General features: G+C 45.3%; 1 protein-coding gene across 1 annotated transcript in view; it reads right to left on the minus strand.

The window, feature by feature from the left end:
• The window catches only part of Hhat (hedgehog acyltransferase), a 275,044-nt gene that overhangs the window by 198,689 nt on the left and 55,185 nt on the right, over positions 1–21,170 (minus strand). The window contains exon 7 of the mRNA XM_006988143.4: positions 18,435–18,606. Within this exon, the coding sequence (XP_006988205.3) occupies positions 18,435–18,606 (172 nt within the window). The remainder of the gene's footprint in view (positions 1–18,434; positions 18,607–21,170) is intronic.

Here is a 21,170-nt window from a genome sequence, read left to right on the forward strand (position 1 = left end):
GTGGAAAACTCACCTATAAATAAGATGTCTGTATCACCCCTGCTGAGGTTTGGAGAACACCACAGAGGAGGGGGGAAGAATCGGAGAGCTGGGGAGGAGTGTTATAAAAAGATGCTTTCTGGACAGGCCACCGCCACTGCACATGAACTCAGACCTGCACAAGATTGAACCCATCAGCATCCCAATGTAGATGGGGCTCCCAAGGCCCCGCTCCTCCCTGAGGGCCAGTTAATGCCTGCTGGGAGGTGGGTGTCCTTTTTCTCCATTGTATGGCCACTGGTTAGTGGCTGGTGCTCCAGTGAACAAGCCCCTCCCCATGCTCAAGCAAGCAACCCCAGGTGGAGTCAGTGACACAACCCAAAGACATGAAAGCATGAGGGGCACTAGTTGGAAAGAAGGGCGTGGGGATGAGTGGGAAATGGGGGTGGAAATGACTAAAATTCACTATGTACACGTATGAGACTGTCAAGTTGTTTTATTTTTATTTCAATTTTTAAAAATCCAATACAATAACAGGCCACACACCCAGCCAAGCAAGGCTCAAGGAAATGACATGGGAAGAGAAGAGAGTTTTACACAGGACCAAGTATTCTGAGAGTCTGAAAAGTAAATTTTCAACTGGAGGCGATGAGTCACTTTACCTAGGAGAAGTGATGTACAAAAATCTATGTGTGAAAAGAACTGAAAATTAGCAAAACTAAAGGACTCTATTGTGTAACCTTCAAGGAAGCAAGAATTCTTCCACAAAAGGAAATATTGTCTCCCCAACACTGATGATTTCATAGTTCCATGTCAATTCTGCTTCAAGAGGGAAGATTTGCCTATTTTATGTGTTTAAGAAGTTATCTGTAACCCGGGTCTCTAGGGCACAATAATGAAAACCATGACGTCCTGAGGGCCGCTGGGGGAAGGGGTCATGGTGGCAGGACATAGATGGTGCAGGAGAACCTGACACCCCTCCAACACCAGGCCACGCGGGCATCTCCCCCGATCTGCAAACATCACTCTAAAATCAGCCTCACGGCACGTGGAATATCTGTAACCGAGCAGCCACCCTCCCAGGTGATGAATCCCACAGCACCTTCAGGTTCACACTGCATTAACTTTAAATAACCTTTGGGTTCTAATCCAAGGAGAGAATTTATAAAAATTAATTTTTTCTGCCATATCTTAACAAGCCTTGAAATATTTAACATTTCAAAAAGACGGACGAGGGAAAGGTGCTGCTTGCCGTATATGTGCACCCTCATTTTTCAAAACAATTATCTGGTGTCAAATGTCTTCCTTCCTCCCCCTCAAGATGTTACAGAATTAGCAAAAGCAAGTGGGTGTCTTGAAGGCATCCTGTTTCCATGTAGACGGGCACACGGACAGCACCTCAGCCTAAACCCTGAGCATGAAACCCTGGACCAGGAACCCTTGGGAGACGGGTGTGTCTGCACGCCACTCTGACCAAGGCATAGTTAAGGCTTTGGAAAGAGACTCCAGGACACTCCAGGAGTTCTGCTTCATCTCTGTCACTGAAAAATGAACTCCCTTTGCCCCTCTTAAAGCCAATGCCAAAGCTCTTTCCTCACTAGATCCCTCCCATCTCCTGTGCCTGGATCTATCACACTTTCGGTGTGAAGAAACGCTGTCCAAGAGCAAGCTGAAGAAAACCTGGTCTTTGAGCTCCTCTCAAGAAAAACCACAAGCTGCTACTCTGCTCCCCTTGACCTCAGGCTCTGCCACACCGAAGGGCTCCAGCCAGGCTTCCTGTAAGAGTCTGGAATTCAAAAGAAAATGGGGCTTATCTTCTGGAGATACTGTCGGAGTATTATGGACAACACGGTGCCTGTGTGACCCTGAGGACAACAAGGGAGGGATTACGGTGAAAGAAAATGGCCTTCCCGTCACCACAACCACAGCTGGGGATGAAGACACAGGGGCTGAGTCCAGAAGGTGCCTTTGATTTTCTAAAATAGCACTGTTTTATTTTTATTTGCGTGTATGTGTAGGGGCCTGCATATACACGTGTCTACCACATGTGTGCACGTGTGCCTGGTGCCCATGAAGACCATCGGCTCCCCTAAACTGGAGTTACAGACGGTTGTGAGCCACCACATGGGAGCTGGGAACCACACCCGAGTCCTCTGTAGGAGCAGCAAGTGTCCTAACCACTGAACCATCTCTCCAGGTTTTGAAGGATGATGATTGAGCTGGATGAATAATAACCTACGCAAACCGTATATAAACACCAAAGCCACAGCCCAGCAGCCAGGGAGGCAGGTTCAGAGGTGGTCACGGGAGAGGCGTGACAGCCTCACACACTTACAGCCACAGCCCTAGACATCAAGGAGACTTTTGTGTTAGAAAGCCCCATCTGCAAAAAAACAGGGGTGGGTAGGACATGCAGTAAAAGCTGGTGCGTGAGGAGGAGCTTGGCTGAAGAGCCCGTCCCCGGTTGTAGGTTGTTGGTGTGGCCACTCACACCTTTACCAAGGTCTGTGACACACACGTGTGAGCAGGCTTCTACCTGGAGCAGGTGAGTGTGTCATTCCTGGTGCTTGTGTCCAAAGTGATAAAACGGCTGAATGCCACACAACAGTCGGGGCGGGGGGGGGCAGCAGGATGACCCCACAAGGGAACTAATGAGGCCCAAGGTGAGGGACAGGCACAGCCACCACCCGGCACCCGGGCAGAGCACTGGGGACAGTGACGACCATGTCTGTGACCTCCATGTAAAAACGCGTTCTACTTGAAATCTGTAAACTTGAGAAAATTTAAAATACGTATGTTTTACTAGAGAATTCTTAATTTTGCAGGGGTATTTCATGAAAAGGACTCTGAAGTCATAACATGAGGACATCTTGAAAGCTGGAATGAGAATGAATATTCCCCTCTCTGGTCAAGAAGCAACAGATACAGAAATATACACACACATACACATGTGTATATGCTTATACACACACACACATATACATACATACACACATACACATGTGCATATGCTCATACACACACATACATACACACATGTACACTCATACACATGTGCATATGCTCATACACACACATACATACACACATGTACACTTATACAATGCATACGTACACATGTACACTCATACAATGCATATACATATATATGCATGCAAACACACATACACTCATACATGCATATACATATATATACACACATAAAATCATACACTTACACACACACCACCACCACATCAACATACTTTGTCAATTTCTAAAGAGAAGCAAAATATCAGGCTAATACAATTTTATCTGACTTCTAGAACTTTTCATCTAGAGATCAGCAAGCTTCTACTGCCCCCTCCTGGCCCTCTCTAGTACGTCCGCCCTGAACCGCTAACGGTGATCTCTCCCTCCTCCCCTCTCCCTCTCTCTCTATACGTGCCCCCCTTCTCTCCCCCTCTGTCTGCCAGGACAGCACTGAACTAAACATGACCTGCCTCCCAGACATAGCTGTGCTACTTGGATAGGGCTGCTGGTCATGGGATTGGCGTGCAGGCACTGCCTCCAGCTAGGACCACGGGGACCCTGGGGTGGGGGGCAGACCCGTGTCTGGGCCGATACATGCGAACCCAGCTTGTGGAGCAGTCTTAACACCAAACTCAGAACTTTAGGTTGAGGGCTGCCACCTCCCAGGTAACCTCACCTCCCCGACTGCCCTGTGGTCCATGTGCTGATGTGTGCAGTCTCTGTGAGGGGCTGGGCAGCCTGGCATTGGAGGCTCCGCCCCACAATCTGACAGACTACAAGGCACAGGTGTGATTGTTCCCGTTCACTGAGCATCTCCACAGCTATTGCCCTCAGCTGCCAAAGAAGGTCTCTGGGTAAGTACCACGGTCCTTTCTTAAAATTTATTTTATTTTTATGTGTATGGTTGTTGGCTGTATGTCTATCTGTCTATGTATGTATGTAAGTGTACCACATGTGTGCCCTGTGCCCAGAATATGGCATTGATCCCCTGGAACTAGAGTTAGATGGTTGTGAGCAACCATGTGGGTGCTGGGAATTGAACCCCGTCTTCTGGAAGAGCAGCTTAACCCTTGAGCCACCTCTCCAGCTCCAGGACTGTGATTATTAATTTACAGGCAAACACATTGGAATTCTGAGATCAGTGGTTTGTCCAAGCTAACAGAATTGGTTATAACTAAAAGTCTCATGTTCTCAAACATGCTTGAGAACACAGGGAGTATGAGGGTATGTGTGGTGTGTGTGTGTGTGTGTGTGTGTGTGTGTGTGTGTGTGTGTGTGTGTATATGTGTGTGTCTGTGTCTGTGTATGTGTGTGTCTGTGTCTGTGTCTATGTGTCTGTTTGTCTGTGTCTGTGTCTGTGTGTCTGTGTATGTGTCTGTGTGTATCTGTGTGTGCGCACACATGTAGGGACACACAAGCTATGACATGCATACCTAGAGGTCAGAGGAGGACTTCGGGATCTTCTTCTATCACTCTCTGCAGTATTCCCCTGAGACGGGGGTCTCTCCTGCACCTGGAGCTCATCAAGATTTTCTTAGACTGGCTGGCTAGTAAGCCCCAGCAATCCTCCTGTCTCAGCACAGCAATCCTCCTGTCTCAGCAAACCCTTCTCCCCGTAGTGTCAGGGTGAAGACGCCAGCAGCCACATCAGGCTTTTTGTGAGGGCTGGAGATCAGAATTCACTACCACCACCGCAGGACACCTGCTGTTCACGGCAAAGGCGTATGCCGGACACATTGCACTGTTCACACTTAACAACTAGCTCACTACCGTTGGAGGCGCTGGGGGCACCATGGCACGTAAGTCCAATGAGACGTCTCCTTTGAGGAGCTTATATGTGTGGTGGGAGGCAGAGAAGCAGGGAGAACTTCAGGTTGTGACAAGCCCTGTGCTGAGAACATGAACGTGGTGGGAACATGTTATTTTTTCTCTTTTGCTCTTTGGGGGGCCCGCCACCCACCTCCCAAATAAATCACACACGGAGGATTATTATTACTTATGAATGCCCAGCCTTAGCTTGGCTTGTTTCTAGCCAGCTTTTGTTAAATTGTTCCATCTATCTCTGGGCCTTTCCCATTTTTTTACTTCTGTGAATCTTACTCTTACTCCATGGCTTGCTGCGTAGCTGGGTGACTGGCCCCTGGAGTCCTCGTCCTTCTCTGGCTACTTATTCTTTTCTCTCCTGGATTTCTCCTTCTATTTATTCTCTCTGCCTGGCAGACCCATCTATCCTTCCTCCTGCCTTGCTATTGGCTGTTCAGCTCTTTATTACTCCCCAACAGGAACATGGGGAGGCTATTTCTGTTTGGGTAACCAGGAAAGCTTCTCGGGGTGAGTGGCATTTAAACTGTGATGGGAACAAGAAGTCAAAGGCAGCAATGGTGGCGAAAGGCGGGGGCGTCCCACCCTGAAGGAACAGCTAATGCAAGCACCGGGGGTGAGTCCACGCTTGCTGTGTCTAAAGACAAAGCCCCCTGTGCTGCAGCACTGAGGCAGGAGAAAGGCTGCAGGACAGACAGACAGACATGGACAGAAACCAAAGTACGTGGCTCTTGGCTTAGGAAGCACCGTCCGCTTGAGAAGCTTTGGGAAGCCACCCAGCTATTGGGAACACGCTGCTTTCCAAAGAGATCACACCATTCTAGAATAGGCTTTACCCTGAATGCTAATGTCCCAATCAGCCCATTCCTCGTAGTACACTGTGATCTGAGTCTTTTCTATTCTATATTTTTCCATAAAAAGACATGTATTTGAAAGATTTCAAATATAATTTAGCTCTAAGAAGGGAAAAGGTCCATCCCATCTGAGCGCACAGAGTATAAGTGATGGGTTCATAACCTGCATATCAAAGCTAATGGGATTTCTGCCAGGCTCTCATAAAGCCTTGGGTGTCTGGTAGAATGGCTCAGTTCAGAAGGAAGTTCAGCCAGAGATCCCCACAATTCCTCCTGGCAGAGCCACACCCTGGGGCTCTGGCCCAGACTGTTCTTTCCACCAGTCATGGGTAGGAAAATCACCTAACTGCAATGCCCTCCAGATGCAGAATCTGTACCCAGAGCAAAGTGAGGTTTGAGACAAGGAGCGGGGAGACTCAAGACAGAGAGAAGGGGGTGTGAAAACTCTCAGCTTTCCCAGCATTAAGGTGGGGAGGGCTTATATCTTAAAGCTTTGCAGTTGGAGGATGTACAAATTAGTACAGCCACTCTGGAAATCAGTATGGAGAATCCTTAAAAACCTAAAATAAGTCTACCCTATCACCCAACTATATCACTCCTTGGCATATGCCTAAGGGACTCAACATCATACCCCACAGATACTTGCTTTAAAATGTCCACAGCTGCCCTAGTCACAATAGCCAGAAAATGGAAACAACATAAATGCCCTTAAACAGGTGAGTGGATAATGAAGATGTGGTACATATACACAATGGAATACTATTCAGCTATAAATAAAAATGAAATCATGCAGAAAAGAACACTACAGAATCTAACTTTGGCTATCAATACAAGTGTGCACATATCAGTAATTCAAAACGTCATATAGTAGTGGTGGGAGCTGGGAGTATTGCCTGTCTTGGGAGTGTTTGGAAACACCAACATCATGGCCACCCAGGTGTGTGTGCCATATTGCCTGATGTTCTTGGGGAAATCATAGTTGAGTAATAGAATGATTCCAGGCAGTAAGAATGCTGGTGGGTTTACCAGGTGTGAAAGTGTGATGTGCTGTGTGTGTCTCCAAGAGGGCCCTAAGACATTCCACCACAACCCTAAGAAATGGATCAGTGTGGGGAGAAGAGGCACTCCCAAGTGTGCTGATGAGGTCATTCTCTGGGCCACAGATGCCTGGGGGACAGTAAGATTCTTCATTCCAATGTAAAGACCAAACTACTTAAGTAATAATGATATAACATGTCAAGTGTGGTGGTACACACCTTCAGTACCAGTACTCAGGAAGTAGAAGCAGATGAATAGCTGTGAGTTCCAGGCCTGCCTGGTCTACATAAGCAAGTTCCAAGTCAACCAAGGCTGCTGTGGGATGGTCTGTATGTTAAATTGCTCTGATTGGTCAATAAATAAAACACTGATTGGCCAGTGGCTAGGCAGGAAGTATAGGCAGGACTAACAGAGAGGAGAAAAGAAAGAACAGGAAGGCAGAAGGAGACACTGCCAGCCACTGCCAGGACAAGCAGCATGTAAAGATGCCAGTAAGCCATGAGCCACGGGGCAAGGTATAGATTTATAGAAATGGGTTAATTTAAGATATTAGAACAGTTAACAAGAAGCCTGCCACGGCCATACAGTTTGTAAGCAATATAAGTCTCTGTGTTTACTTGGTCGGGTCTGAGCGGCTGTGGGACTGCTGGGTGACAAAGATTTGTCCTGACTGTGGGCAAGGCAGGAAAACTCTAGCTACACAAGGCTACAGAGAGATCATGGTTTTTTGGTTTGTTTGTTTGTTTTTTTAAAGGCACAACAGTGGCACTTCATTCCAAGGCAAAGTTGTCATGATTTTCACATGGACATATGGTCATAGGGCAGACAAGACACTGAACCACAGGGATGTGACTGTAACACAACTTGACCTTAAGTGGGTGGGGAGGACATTGTTTGACTTTGCACATTGTGAACAGAATGACTTCAGGAGATCTTAGGGAGGGAAGATTTATTCGGCACATAGTTTCAGAGGTTTTGGTGCCCAGTCATTTGGCTCTAGGCATTTTGATAGAAGCCACAAGTATAATTTACATTCATCAGACTTTCAAAACTAAAATCCAAAATCAGTGTCAATGAGACACAAGGGGAGCAAAAAGTATCTTGGCCAGCCAGAAGACTGATCTGGTATAAGTGTGAAAGTCTGAGCATGCACACTGCACAAGAGCCAGCCATTCCCTGTCTAGGCACATGCATGAGAGCAGGGTCTCACACACGCTGGAAGGACGCGGCCAGCTGGCTGGTTCCTGGCCAACATCTAATAGTGTGAAACAGAACATCAAAACACATTATCGGTGGAATAGATTATTGCCTTGTGAGAGTTCACTACCTACACATACACACACACATACACACATGAGAGAGAGACAGAGAGACAGAGAGAGAGCTGTGATGCAAAGTGCTTTCCTTATTGTGGGTCAAGTGCCAGAGTTCAACAGCACTGCCCTACAGGGAGACTCATGCATGTGAGTTCCAGGAGACTCAGAAATGCAAATATGGCAGGCAAAGCCTGGGAAAACTCAAAGGCCCTCCATCCTGTGGAAAAGACACACATGATATCTGGACTCACTGGAAAGATGTCCACCACAAAAACAGGTGATGTACCATAACATGTCTCAAATTTGAACACCTGGTCCTCATTGGTGATGCTGTTTGGGGAAATTTAGGAGATGCATACTTGCTGGAGGAAGTATGTCACTGGGGGTGGGCTCTAAGAGTGTATAGTCACGCCCCCTTCCTGTTCACCCTCTCTGCTTTGTACTTACAGTCAAGATCTGAGTCCTTGGTTGCCTGTTCCTTCCTCCGTCCCTATCAATCGCTGCCTTTTGGCTTATGGTTCCTGAGGGATCCTTCGTATTAAGGGGGCATGGCAGCGATTAATACGAAGGATCCCTCAGGAACCATAAGCCAAAATAAACTCTTTTGTCTATGAGCTGCCTTGGGTCACAGCGTTTTATCACAGCCACAGAAAAGTAGCTGCTACAGTGTATCAGCATGGATGTGTCTCGGAAACATCGCCAAGCCAAAAGGTCACATCCCAGAGCACTACAGAGTGAATCTGCTCAGATGACATTTTAAAATATACAATTGCTGGGACTTAACTGTGGTCCAAGTACCATGAAAGAGAATGATAAACACACATGCGTGTGTGTACGCACGTGTACACACACACACACACACACACACACAAGCTAGGAGAAGTCAATGGGTTCGGCCACAAAGCACTCCTGAAATTCTAGTCAATTCTTGAGCCAGGGAAGGAGACTCACTGGCTGACCAGACTCTCAGTGACCAGTGTGTCACCGTGTCTACTCCTCCCCCTGCTGCTCTCAGGTGTGACTGGCACATGTGATGACTTGTCTTTGCTAGTTAAGCCCCATTTTGAGGTGTTTTTCCACTTTTCATACCTTAGCTGACACAGGCTTCGCACAGGGATGCAGACCATCAGTCCTAGCCTGTCTGTCTCTATCATTAAAACTTAACAGTATTAGTGACCTCCAGCTACAAACATATGTAGGCAAGGGGAGCCTGGAACATGGAGACACACCCTGGCTTCACTGGTACACCATGAGCATGTGCTGAAATATCACACTGTGCTTTGTGGATTTGTGCAACAGGGACATGTTGATAAAAACCGTTCTTGAGAATCCCCCATGCCCAAGAAAATGCTGTTAGGATCTGCACAAAGGTCATTTGGGGTTTTAAATCTACTCAGAAAGAAAAGACTATTATTAAAACAACTCAGCATTGCCTGGGTCCTGGGAGGCGCCTGTCACATTCTGACTAAGCACATGTGACAACAAGGACAATCGAGATTCCGAAAAATCTATAAATCACCCACCATATAAGGAGGCAGGCTTATACACTTGGCTTCAGAAGCTTAATCTGCCTGGAGTATCACACACACACACACACACACACACATACACAGGCACACAAAGACACATGCACACATGCGCACACACATACACACACACATGCACACGCGCGCACACATACTCCAACGGGCTAGAAGTCAGACAGCGGACCAATGCAGGAGTTCCTCAAAGCAACCAAGCAGGACAAATGAGAAGGAAGATGGAGATCAGGTCAGAACATGTATGGCCTCTGTTGTTAAGGGCAGAGGAATAATGGACAATGGTTTCTCACAGACAAATCCTGTAACTGGAGACCGTGTCCTGGGGAAAGAAGACCTCCATCCCAGCTTGCTGCAGGATAGAGAAAGATGCAAAGAAGCCAAAGAGACCAAAAGAGAAATATGCACATATGCACACTGCATGCACACACACACACACACACACACACCATCTACTATATCTACAGGACATGTGCACACTGCACACACACACACATATACACACTATCTACTGTATCTACAGGACATGTACACACTGCACACACACACCATCTACTGTATCTACAGGACATGTGCACACTATAGCACACACACACCATCTACTGTATCTATAGGACATGCGCACATTACACACACACACACACACACACACACCATCTATCATATCTACAGGACGCATCGTAAGGCTACCATTTCACTGACTCCTCAAAGTAGCTCTGCAAGGGCAAGCCTTATTTTTGAGAAGGTGTGCAGACAGGCGTAAGCACCACCCAAGGCTGCCCACCATCGGCTGGGTGAGCTGGGATTCAAACCTAAACCTACACAACTCTGAAGCTCACAGGAAAAGGGAAGAAAGCAGCCTGACGGGGTCTCAGAGCACCAGCCTCCAGAACAGCCTCCCACGCCAGCCAGCAACTCCACCCTCTCCCGCTGTGTGCAATGCTGCCCTGGGTAGGACGTAGGTCCAGCCATAGGGCATTTCCAGCCCAAGGAGGAGGTCACTTATCCTTGATTCTCAGTTCACACGGCACAGCCCTCTGCTGTGGATATTGTTCTATATAAATAAAACACTGATGGCCAGTGACCAGGCAGGAAGTAGGTTGCCAGGCAGGAAGTAGGTGGGACAAGGAGAGAGGAGAATTCTGGGAAGCAGAAGGCTGAGAGAGAGACACTGCAGCAACCGCCAGGACAAGCAGCATGTGAAGACGCTGGGAAGCCACCAGCCACGTGGCAAGGTATAAATTTATAAAAATGGGTTAATTTAAGATAAAAGAACAGGGCGGAGACAAGCAGACGCAGGTAGGCCTGTGGCAGCGGCCCGCAGAGGTAGACGGGTCCGGCGGCAGTGGCTGACAGGGACATTTAGGCCCAGCAGCAGCTGGCAGAGACATTCAGGCCCAGCGCGCGGCCCACAGAGGTGGACAGGCCCTGCGGCAGAGATAAGCAGACGGAGGTGGACAGGACCGGCAGCGGCGGCCGACAGAGACATTCAGGCCTGACGGCGGCCCACAGAAGTGAACAGGCCACGCGGCGGAGACAGGCGGATGCAGGTCGGCGACTTGCGGAGGTGGAAGGGCCTGGTGGCAGCGGCCAACAGGGACATACAGGCCCCGTGGCAGTTCGCAGAGGTGAATGGGCCCGGCAGCAGTGACAAGCAGAGGTAGGAAGGCCCGCAGCGGCAGCCGGCAGAGACATACAGGCTCATTGGCCGCCCGCAGAGGTAGACAGACCCAGCGGCAGTTGACAGGGATATACAGGCCCAGCGGTGGAGACAAGTGGACGCAGGTGGGCCTGTGGCGGTGGGCCACAGGGGTGGACAGGCCCGGGGACAGAGAGGGGCAGACACAGCTTGGAACGGGGACGCCCCTAGCCCCAACACCTGGGGAAGAGGCTATCTCCGTGGGTCGGAACTAGGGCGAGTCTGGACACTCCGTCTGGGGACAACCCAGGGCCCAACTGCTGATCCTGTGAAACCCAACAATTTGGAGGTGTTGGTGAGACTACCCTGCTCAGCTGAAACCCATCTGGGAGAGGATTCAGATGCCTACAGTTTGAAGTCTGAAGAAACAAGATCAGCTGAGGAGTTGACAAATGAACAAAACGTGACCTGGGAACACAGAAGAAGGCGCTACCCAGTCACCAAACCAGATCATGAGAATCATAAGTATATAATTCACCGACTGAAATCAGCTGTCCCTGAAGAAACAGCCCAATAGCACCAATTTAACCAAGAACCCTTACTAAACCAAGACTAAAAATTAGAACAAGAGAGGCACTCTCAGACACAGACACCACCTGCACCGCACAGAGGAAAAGATGAGTAGACGCCAGTGCAAAAATACAGGCAACAACATAAAGACCTATATGGGAACATCAGAACCTAGTGATTCTACACCTGCAAGACCCAAACATACCATGACAGAAGAAACAGAAGAGATCAACCCTAAAAATGACTTTAAGAAGATGATAGAGGCCCTTAAAGAAGAAATAAAACATTCCCTCAATGAGGAAATAAAAACTTTCCTTAAAGAGGAAATGAAAAACTACCTTAAAGAGGAAATAAAAACTTTCCTTAAAGAGGAAATGAAAAACTCTCTTAAAGAGGAAATAAAAACTTCCCTTAAAGAGGAAATGAAAAACTCCATTAGAGAGGAAATTAAAAACTCCCTTAAAGAAATGGAAGAAAAAACAAACAAAAAATGGGAAGAAATCAAATCAAGCCAAGAAAAAGCAATTAAACAGATGAAAGAAACATTCCAAGATCTGAAAAATGAATTTGAGACAATAAAGAAAACACATGCTGAGGGAATGCTGGAAATAGAAATCCTGACAAAACGAGCAGGAACTACAGAAACGAGCATAACCAACCGATTGCAAGAGATGGAACAGAGAATCTCTGACACTGAAGACATGATAGAGAAAATAGATTCGTCAATCAAAGAAAATACTAAAGACAAAAAAGTCATAACACAAAACGTCCAGGAAATTTGGGACACCATGAAAAGACCAAACCTAAGAATAATAGGGATAGAAGAAGGAGAAGAATACCAACTCAAAGGCACAGAAAATATATTCAACAAAATTGTAGAAGAAAACTTTCCTAACCTAAAGAAAGAAATACATATGAAGATACAAGAAGCTTACAGAACACCAAATAGGCTGGATCCAAAAAAAAAGTCCCCTCGCCACATAATAATCAAAACACTAAACACACAGAACAAAGAAAAAATATTAAGAGCCGCAAAGGAAAAAGACCAAGTAACATATAAAGGTAAACCCATCAGAATAACACCAGACTACTCAATAGAGACTATGAAAGCTAGAAGATCATGGACAAATCTCATGCAGACACTAAGAGACCACGGATGCCAACCCAGACTATTATACCCAGCAAAACTCTTAATCACCATAGGCGGAGTAAACAAAATATTCCAGGATAAAACCAGATTTAATCAATACCTGTCTACAAACCCAGCCCTACAGAAAGCACTAGAAGGGAAAATTCAACCCAAAGAAGCTAAACACATCCATGAAAAATCAAGCAATAGATAATCCCACACCAACATTCACCACAGAAGAAACAAGCTGGTGTAGCTATCCTAATATCTAGAGAAAAAGGATGTTTCAAAAGAGAAGAAGTCTTGTGGCAATGCCTCAGTTGTCCAGGTAACTACCAGAACTCGGAAAAGTTGGTTGAATTTGGGATTGACTGGGAGGCCAAAGATTTAAAAAGCAGAAGACTCTCTCAAGACCCAAGTTGTGTGATAATAGTGTGTTTTGTGTGTGTGAATGAGAATTTGTAAATGTTGAATTCTAGGCTTCGACAATCATTGTCAGTGCAGATTAAGCTGCAAGTATTTATGCTTTAAAACTTAAATTATAAAGCTAGTTACGTCTTTCTAACAACTAGTTTTAATGTTTATGAGCATATTTTACCTACATTACCTTTTCAGGACGTTGAGAAAGATGCATCACAAGCAAAGGCTGGAGGCTGGGGGCTAGATGGTTTTGAGGAAGAGGTCTTGGTGGACTCTTTCCTAGAGCAAAGGGAAGCAATGCCTTCTGGGAAATGAGCTAAGTTTTAATCTAGTCTTTAGGATTAGAAGTCAAAAACAAAAATATTAAGGAAAGGAAAACCTAATTGATCTTTGAAGTATTGTTATATGGAATTGAGTGGGACTTTTGAGGCCTTTCTTCCAGAAAACAAGGACTTGGTTGTCAGGCCTATATTAGGCCTAAACCTTGGTGCCATGTAGTTGTACTTAAATCATTTCAATGGAAAGTGTCTTAGTGATTGGAACTTCTAGTGCAGTTTGGAGTTCTTCCATTTGAAAAATGTGATATTTGCATGGGATTGTTTGAATCTTGTTTTCTAGTCCCTCCCCATCACCACCCTCATAGTCTGAAGGTGGATTTTTCTCTTGATAAAGGAACAAAAAAGGTGAACATCTTGTTTGTAAATAGGTATCTGGTAACTAGTGGTAAACTTGAAATGGTAGAATTCCTTAGAGCCTAATTCTAGATAGCCTTAAGAGGATATATCTTAATTACTTTTGGGCCTGTATTCACCTTGTTTTTTTCAAATATCTTAAGTTATATTTTCTTTTTCAGAGCTGCTTCTTATTTGGGGCTACTTTTTTTTTAATTGAAGCGTAATTCATAAAAGGGTATATTGTTTTGATGAGACTTTTTACAACTGTGGCTGGATGTCTTTCTTTAGTCTTCCAAGAAGGGCCATTTTACTTGTTTGGAGTTACTTTTTAGAGTCATGAGGTTAACAACTTGGACTACTATGCATGTAAGTGCTAATGCAAATTGGAGCCCAAGTTGACCCCCAGCAGCAGTTCATTCTATGTTGATAGTGAGAGAACACTTTGCCTGTTGGGATACTGTTACTCGTGGACTGAAATGCTGAAGAAACCCCTCCCCCTATTTTGTTTTTTTGCAAAAATCAAGGTATATTCTAGGGTTTCCTGGTTGACCTCAACAGATAAACTGAGATGATAGTCTTAGTTCAGAAATGATCTGAATGTAGATTTACAGTCTACGTGTACAGCTGGCTAAGTGACATCGCTTTCACAGTTCTGCATGTATCCCATCAGCTCCCCATTAGTCACTGAACTCTTAAAACTGGTATTGTAACATTATTACAATGTTTTGCGCCAATTTTATAAACTTTACAGTACAATATGTGTTCCTTTTCTGAGGCAAACCAAAGGTATATTTCTCAAGGTTCTGCTGCTATCAGCAGTGTTGATGGAGGATTTTTTATACATTTGTAATAGATAGAAATAAACCAGAAAAAAAGAAGAAAAAAAAAGTGGTGGAGGAAAAGGTGAACACTGCAAGAATACTCAAAAGGGCTGAGAGTTGCAAACGCCAAGATTGGCTTTGCATAGTAAATGGAATAGAACAGCTCTGAACTATAGCTTACTTTTCCTGGTTTGGTCTGACAGAATGAATGAATGCTTTTGTACAAAAATCAGAGCCTTAAAAACAAGGATTTGGTGAGATTGTAAAATGGTGTGCCACTTTGGCAAAACAGTCTGGTGGTTGGTCAAAATGCAAAACATTGTTACTCTGTTACTCAACAATTCTACCCTTAGGAATATAACCTCAAACTACTGAAAATATGCACCTATGAAACATGTACATGAAGGTTTACAGCAGTGTGTTGCTAATAGTAAAAAAGTTAAAACAACTCAAATAGCTATCAAATACTGGAGAGAAATAAAATGTGGCTTATTCATACAATAGAATATTATTAAGACATAAAAATAAATGAAAAACTGACAGATTAAATGACTTTGGTGAACCTTCATAATTTCATTTGTAGATCTTTCCATTTCTAATTTATAAATACATTTGGGGTTATAAATTATAAATGTACTGCCTCCTGTCAACATTGTATACTTCTATTTGATGATTTCTGTGTCAAATATTATATGGAAATGTTTCCAAGTATTTTCTGTATTAACTGTGAATGAATAGAACAAAATAAATTGCCTGTGATGGAAAAAAAAAAAAAAAAAAAAAAAGATAAAAGAACAGTTAGCAAGAAGCCTGCCACGGCCATACAGTTTATAAGTGATATAAGCGTCTGAGTGATTATTTTATATGTGGATTGTGGGACTGCGGGGCTGGGGGAACCTGGAGAGAAGCCCTCCAGCAACAAATGGCGCCCAACGGCTCGAGTTTCCACCTTAAACCTGAGAATATTTAATAACTAATTCTAAACAGAGCCAAAACCAGGTTCCTGCTTCTTGTCTCATACGGGCAGCTAGACGCTGCAAAACTCAAGTTTGAACATTGGCGGGTTCCTGGCGTGTGCATTTGACCAGCAGTATGGCAGAAATGAGGTGTCTGCCAGCGGCACATTAAGCTGTGTGGTAGATTTAGTCCTTAGTAGTATTTAAAAAAAAAAAAAAAAAAGAGGTTTCTGGGCTACACGCTGCTTTGATAAAAGCTTAGACCCACTATTTCTGAGACTTGATGACTCCCAGAGCTGGCGGAAAACGTACCACCGCCATGTTGGGAAGCTGAAGTGGGCAGAGCCAGCAGCCACAGCGCCTTTTCAGTCTTAGAATGGTGCAGTTTAAAGCAATAGGCTCAAGGTAATATAAAAAATATGCCACGTAAAGATGGCTACCACACAGAGAATCTGGATTATATTCTCTTTGATATTCGTAACTGAAGAAAAACATTTGATTGCAAAAGCTGTTGAGTTATGCCAAAATGTGTATTTTAAAGGTACCTTGACTTCAAAATTTGGATTTAAGGATATGTTGCTTTGGAAAAGAGGTTCTGCTTTTGTTTCCACAGAAAGCCAGAGGCTGTGGATTTATTACAGATTAAGATACATCAGGTTTCACCTGCCAAGACCCCCTGAAAGGTCTCCGATGACACCATGGCCCAGATGATCCAACATCCAGAGCGGTTTCAAGGCAACTGGTTCACACAATACAGCCTCACGGACTACCCCATAGGCCTAAAATTTTCTTTGCGTCCCCATAAGATACAGCGCCCCCCTCCAGCAGGAAGTAGTAAGAGATGCTATGCCCAAATTCCCAAATATACCAAGCTGGCTTTAGAGGTGGAATTGGCTCACTCCCCCTCTAAACCCAGACATATTGCTTTAAAAAAAAAAATGGTTAAGAGATTCTTGTGTCCCAAATCAGAAGAGCCCTCTGGTGTGGGACAGGGAAAAACCAATATTTTTATTTAAAACAGATTGATTATAAATGTGATCTCTTTCTAAAAAAGAAAAGGGGATATGATACAGATATATAGGAGGATATGGAGATGATAAGATAAAAGGGTAGATTAATGAACCTACTTTTAAAGAACAACTTGTTTAAAATGTTTTACATTGGTATAGATTTTAGTTTATGTTTAAAATGTTTTACATTGGTATAAATTTTACTTTATTGATACAGGCTTAAAGTTAATTTTGTTATACTGTATATATGTATATTTCTATTCTTGTTTGAGGTGTTGTGTTTATGTAACTCATTTTAAATTGTAATGGATAATTAAAAAATAGATTAATAATTAGTCATCTATGATAATCATATTTGTAGCCATGTTAGTTAAGTCTTCTAGGTATGCATAGATATATTTCAGATAGATAGGTAATCTTCAAACACTTCATAGACCTAGAGAATATGGCATTTAAATAATTTAAAATTCTGTTGACGTGAGACACAATTGCTCCTGGCTGCACCAATTGATCCCGAGAGAATGTTGGGCTTCTAAGACATTTCCCTTTGGAAGTTTGTCTTTTTGGCACAAAATGGCCTACTGGGCAAAGAACTGCCCTTGCCTTGATGGCTGACAGTACAAATATAATGCTGTCCTTTCTGGACAAGCAGGACACAAGGAAAGCGACCACTGTACTCTGCCAAGACAGGGTAAGATGGTCTCTCAGAATTCCTGCTTCTAAAAATGGTCTGTCAGATACTCTAGGCCTGTAGCCAATTTGAATGCACCAACAATGCTGAGAAACATTAGGTGACTGTCCAGGCTGCCAGCTGTCTTGGTCTACTTTTGCAAGATTCCCGAAAGTTGCTTGCATCCATCTACCATTTCTCAGGTACCATTATGTTCCTTCTCAGGTCTTTGATGTGGTTGAAAACTAGATAGTTGTAATTTCCTCAGTTATGATAAAAGATAAGTTAGATATAAAACCTTAAACTCACAAATATAAGATAGATAGGACATCTTCTTTAATATTGTAACTATAATTCTTGCTCGGTAATTGTTTTGTTATATGTAATTTTACCATGTTAAAGTTAAAACCTTCCTTTTTAAAAAAAGAAGAAAAAGGGGAAGTGCTGTGGATATTGTTCTATATAAATAAAACACTGATGGCCAGTGACCAGGCAGGAAGTAGGTTGCCAGGCAGGAAGTAGGTGGGACAAGGAGAGAGGAGAATTCTGGGAAGCAGAAGGCTGAGAGAGAGACACTGCAGCAACCGCCAGGACAAGCAGCATGTGAAGACGCTGGGAAGCCACCAGCCACGTGGCAAGGTATAAATTGATAAAAATGGGTTAATTTAAGATAAAAGAACAGTTAGCAAGAAGCTTGCCACAGCCATACAGTTTATAAGTGATATAAGCGTCTGAGTGATTATTTTATATGTGGATTGTGGGACTGCGGGGCTGGGGGAACCTGGAGAGAAGCCCTCCAGCAACAGCCCTCCCTCCATCAATTACACCAAGCAGCCCACACATGTAAAACCTCGGTCACAAGAGGAATAAGATTAAAAAATAAAGCATGTTGGCTCTGGGTCACGGCAACCCAAACACCCACAGGACACCGTCTCTCCAAAGCTAAGTGCTCTTTCTGGTCCTGCTGATGGCCGTTCCCACAATTACCTAAGGTCCAGCAGGAAACGCTCTCCAGGAGGGGAATGCTGCTGTAGAGGGCATGCATGTACATGAGGTGGACCATCAGTTCAGCCAGCCACCACCAGCAGAGCAGGCGGCCCAGGCCCTTGGCTAGCAGGCAAAGGCTGTGCTTCGGAGAGCTGAGCTCTGGGTGCTGCATCTGAAGAGGAGACGACAGAGAAGGGGGCGTTAGACGGTGCTCGGTCCCAAGCCACGCAGAACGTCTCTCCTGTGGTGTTTCCGGTAAGGTTTGCACAAATTATCATTGCCGTTTCTACTGACAGGGCACGGGAGTTTGTTTGCCTTAAGGACACGCGGTTTTCCTGGGTAAGAAAGTAACACTCCAGTTGGGAAACTGCCCCAGAACAAGAACAGGTGTGCCAACATGGTACCTACAGCCAAGAACAATGCCAAAGTCTGCGTCCTTCTAACCCAGCCCTGACCTGAGACAGCCCAGGCTGGGCCAGGATTTCAGGTGCTCTGCCCCTTGAAATTGCCTCTCTTTGGGTCCTGGCCACCCACTTACCACCATACTCATGCCTGAGCTATTAGGCTGAGGCAACACTAGATACAGGAGAGGGCAGCCAGGGATGGAGTGGGAGTGATGTGAAAGAATTAACGATGTCTGTCAGGCTACCTTAAAAAAAAGAGTAAATACTCAGAGGAGACAAGTGTCTCACTTAGCAGTAATAGACTGGATTCTAGCAGCAGCCACACAGCTGCATGATCCTGAGAAGTTACTCAACCCCCTGGGTCTTGGTCTCCTCAAAATAAAGAGAAAATTAAGATGGTAGTGGTGAGATGCGAGTACTAAATCCAGCACCCCCACATTTGAAGTGTGAGTACTAAGTCCAGCACCCCCACATTTGAAGTGTGAATACTAAGTCCAGCACCCCCACATTTGAAGTGTGAGTACTAAGCCCAGGACCCACACATTTAAAGTGTGAGTACTAAGTCCAGCACCCCCACATTTGAAGTGTGAATACTAAGTCCAGCACCCACACATTTAGAGTGTTAGCAGTTGTCACTAGGAGCTACACAGCCTCTGGGTGTGGATTCGCCTTCTTTCCTCAAGAATCCCCAGAACAAGGGTGGTGTCACAGCAGAGCCTACATCAAATGTCAGGTAGGTGTCTCCATTGTCTATGGGCAGACACACAGAAGGTGGATATCCTGAGCATCCATTATCTGATCCAAGCGCTTCAGACCTTGGGGTTCTGAATATCCCCAGACCATATACCACCCGAGTACTCCAGACTCTGGTCAAAAGCCATTGGAATTTTGCAGCATTTCAGACATTTAAATTATAATCAGTGTGTGGGTGAGGCCATCAGAAAACTCCTCTACCACGGTGACGAAGCTGTGGGGTCACCAACTTGGGGTCACCTCGCTGAGGGGTCACCTCACTGTGGGGTCACCTCACTGTGACACAGAAGCAAGCCGTCTGGGTGAAAGTGCTAACAGCCTCAGGAGCTATGCTGGCGGATAACAATTCTCACACAGCCGAATCTGTCCACCTTTGAACAGGTGCTGAGCACACGGCCTGCAGCCAAGGTCCCCAGAAACCCAGCCTGCATCTGGGTGCCAGGTCCAACCTGGTGAACAGAGAGACATTAGGTGGGCAATGGTATAAATTCAGTGTGCCTCTCAGCAAAAGGCCCACGTGGAGGCCTCCTGGGTGTCCCCAAACCACAGGCAGTTCAAAACAGCACAGACACCTGTGATGAACCAAAAAACAACACAGACACCTGTGATGAACCGAAAGCATGCAGTCCACCCAGGCTTCCTGAGAACAACCCACCTACCTCCCAGGAACCTAACTAAACCTTCCCTAAAACTGCTTTTCTGAGGAATACGTCTGTGCCACTGCTGCCAGGAGGGACAGAGCGTCTCCTGTAGCGCTCCTTCTGATGGATGTGCCTCCACGCGTGGAGCCACAGAAATGCAGATTCCTTAAGTACACAGGCGCACACAGGAGAAGGGTCCTCACCCAACTCCTCTGTCAATTCACTCTAACCTAAAAAAGGAAAGAGGGAGGGGTGTCGGGGCTGGGGAGATGGCTAGGTGGGTAAAAGTCTTGTCCAATAAACAGGAGGACCCATGTATGGTCCAGAACCCACATAAAAGTCAGGCACAGTAATATACACTTGTAATCAGCCTAGCCTACATGGCAAGCTGCTGAGGAGAGACCCTGCTTAAAAAAAATATTAATGGCTCCTGCACATATGTACTTATGAACACACACACGCACACACACATGCGCACACACACATGCACACATATGCTCAAACTCACAGACACACACACATGTGTGCACACACACACATGCACACACACACACACACACACATGAGTAGTCATTTGCCTTTCTGGAAGGCTGTGCATCCTGACAGTCCATTTACACTTGAATGTAATGGAGTCTCTTCTATCCAAAGTCATTCCTCCCTGGTCTCGCGGCAGGAGGGACAGGCTGCTGCTGCACAGCGCTCTTCCTCAGAGCTGCACAGAAAGCATCCGTCTGAGGCACTGTCGACCTTAAGATCACCGGAAACTGCCAGGGTGGGAATTTCAAGCTCAGACTCCGCTGAGAAACACACATTAAGTCGTCTGCCAACTGTATTTTAAAACGCATTACGATTTAAAATCTCATCTCATGCAAATTGCATAAAAGGGAACGTCGCCTTTCTCCGGAGACTGGGGATGGCAGTTGTCAGAGATGAGAGGC

The sequence above is a fragment of the Peromyscus maniculatus genome, chromosome 11 (assembly GCF_049852395.1).
Source record: "Peromyscus maniculatus bairdii isolate BWxNUB_F1_BW_parent chromosome 11, HU_Pman_BW_mat_3.1, whole genome shotgun sequence".
NCBI lineage: Eukaryota > Metazoa > Chordata > Mammalia > Rodentia > Cricetidae > Peromyscus > Peromyscus maniculatus.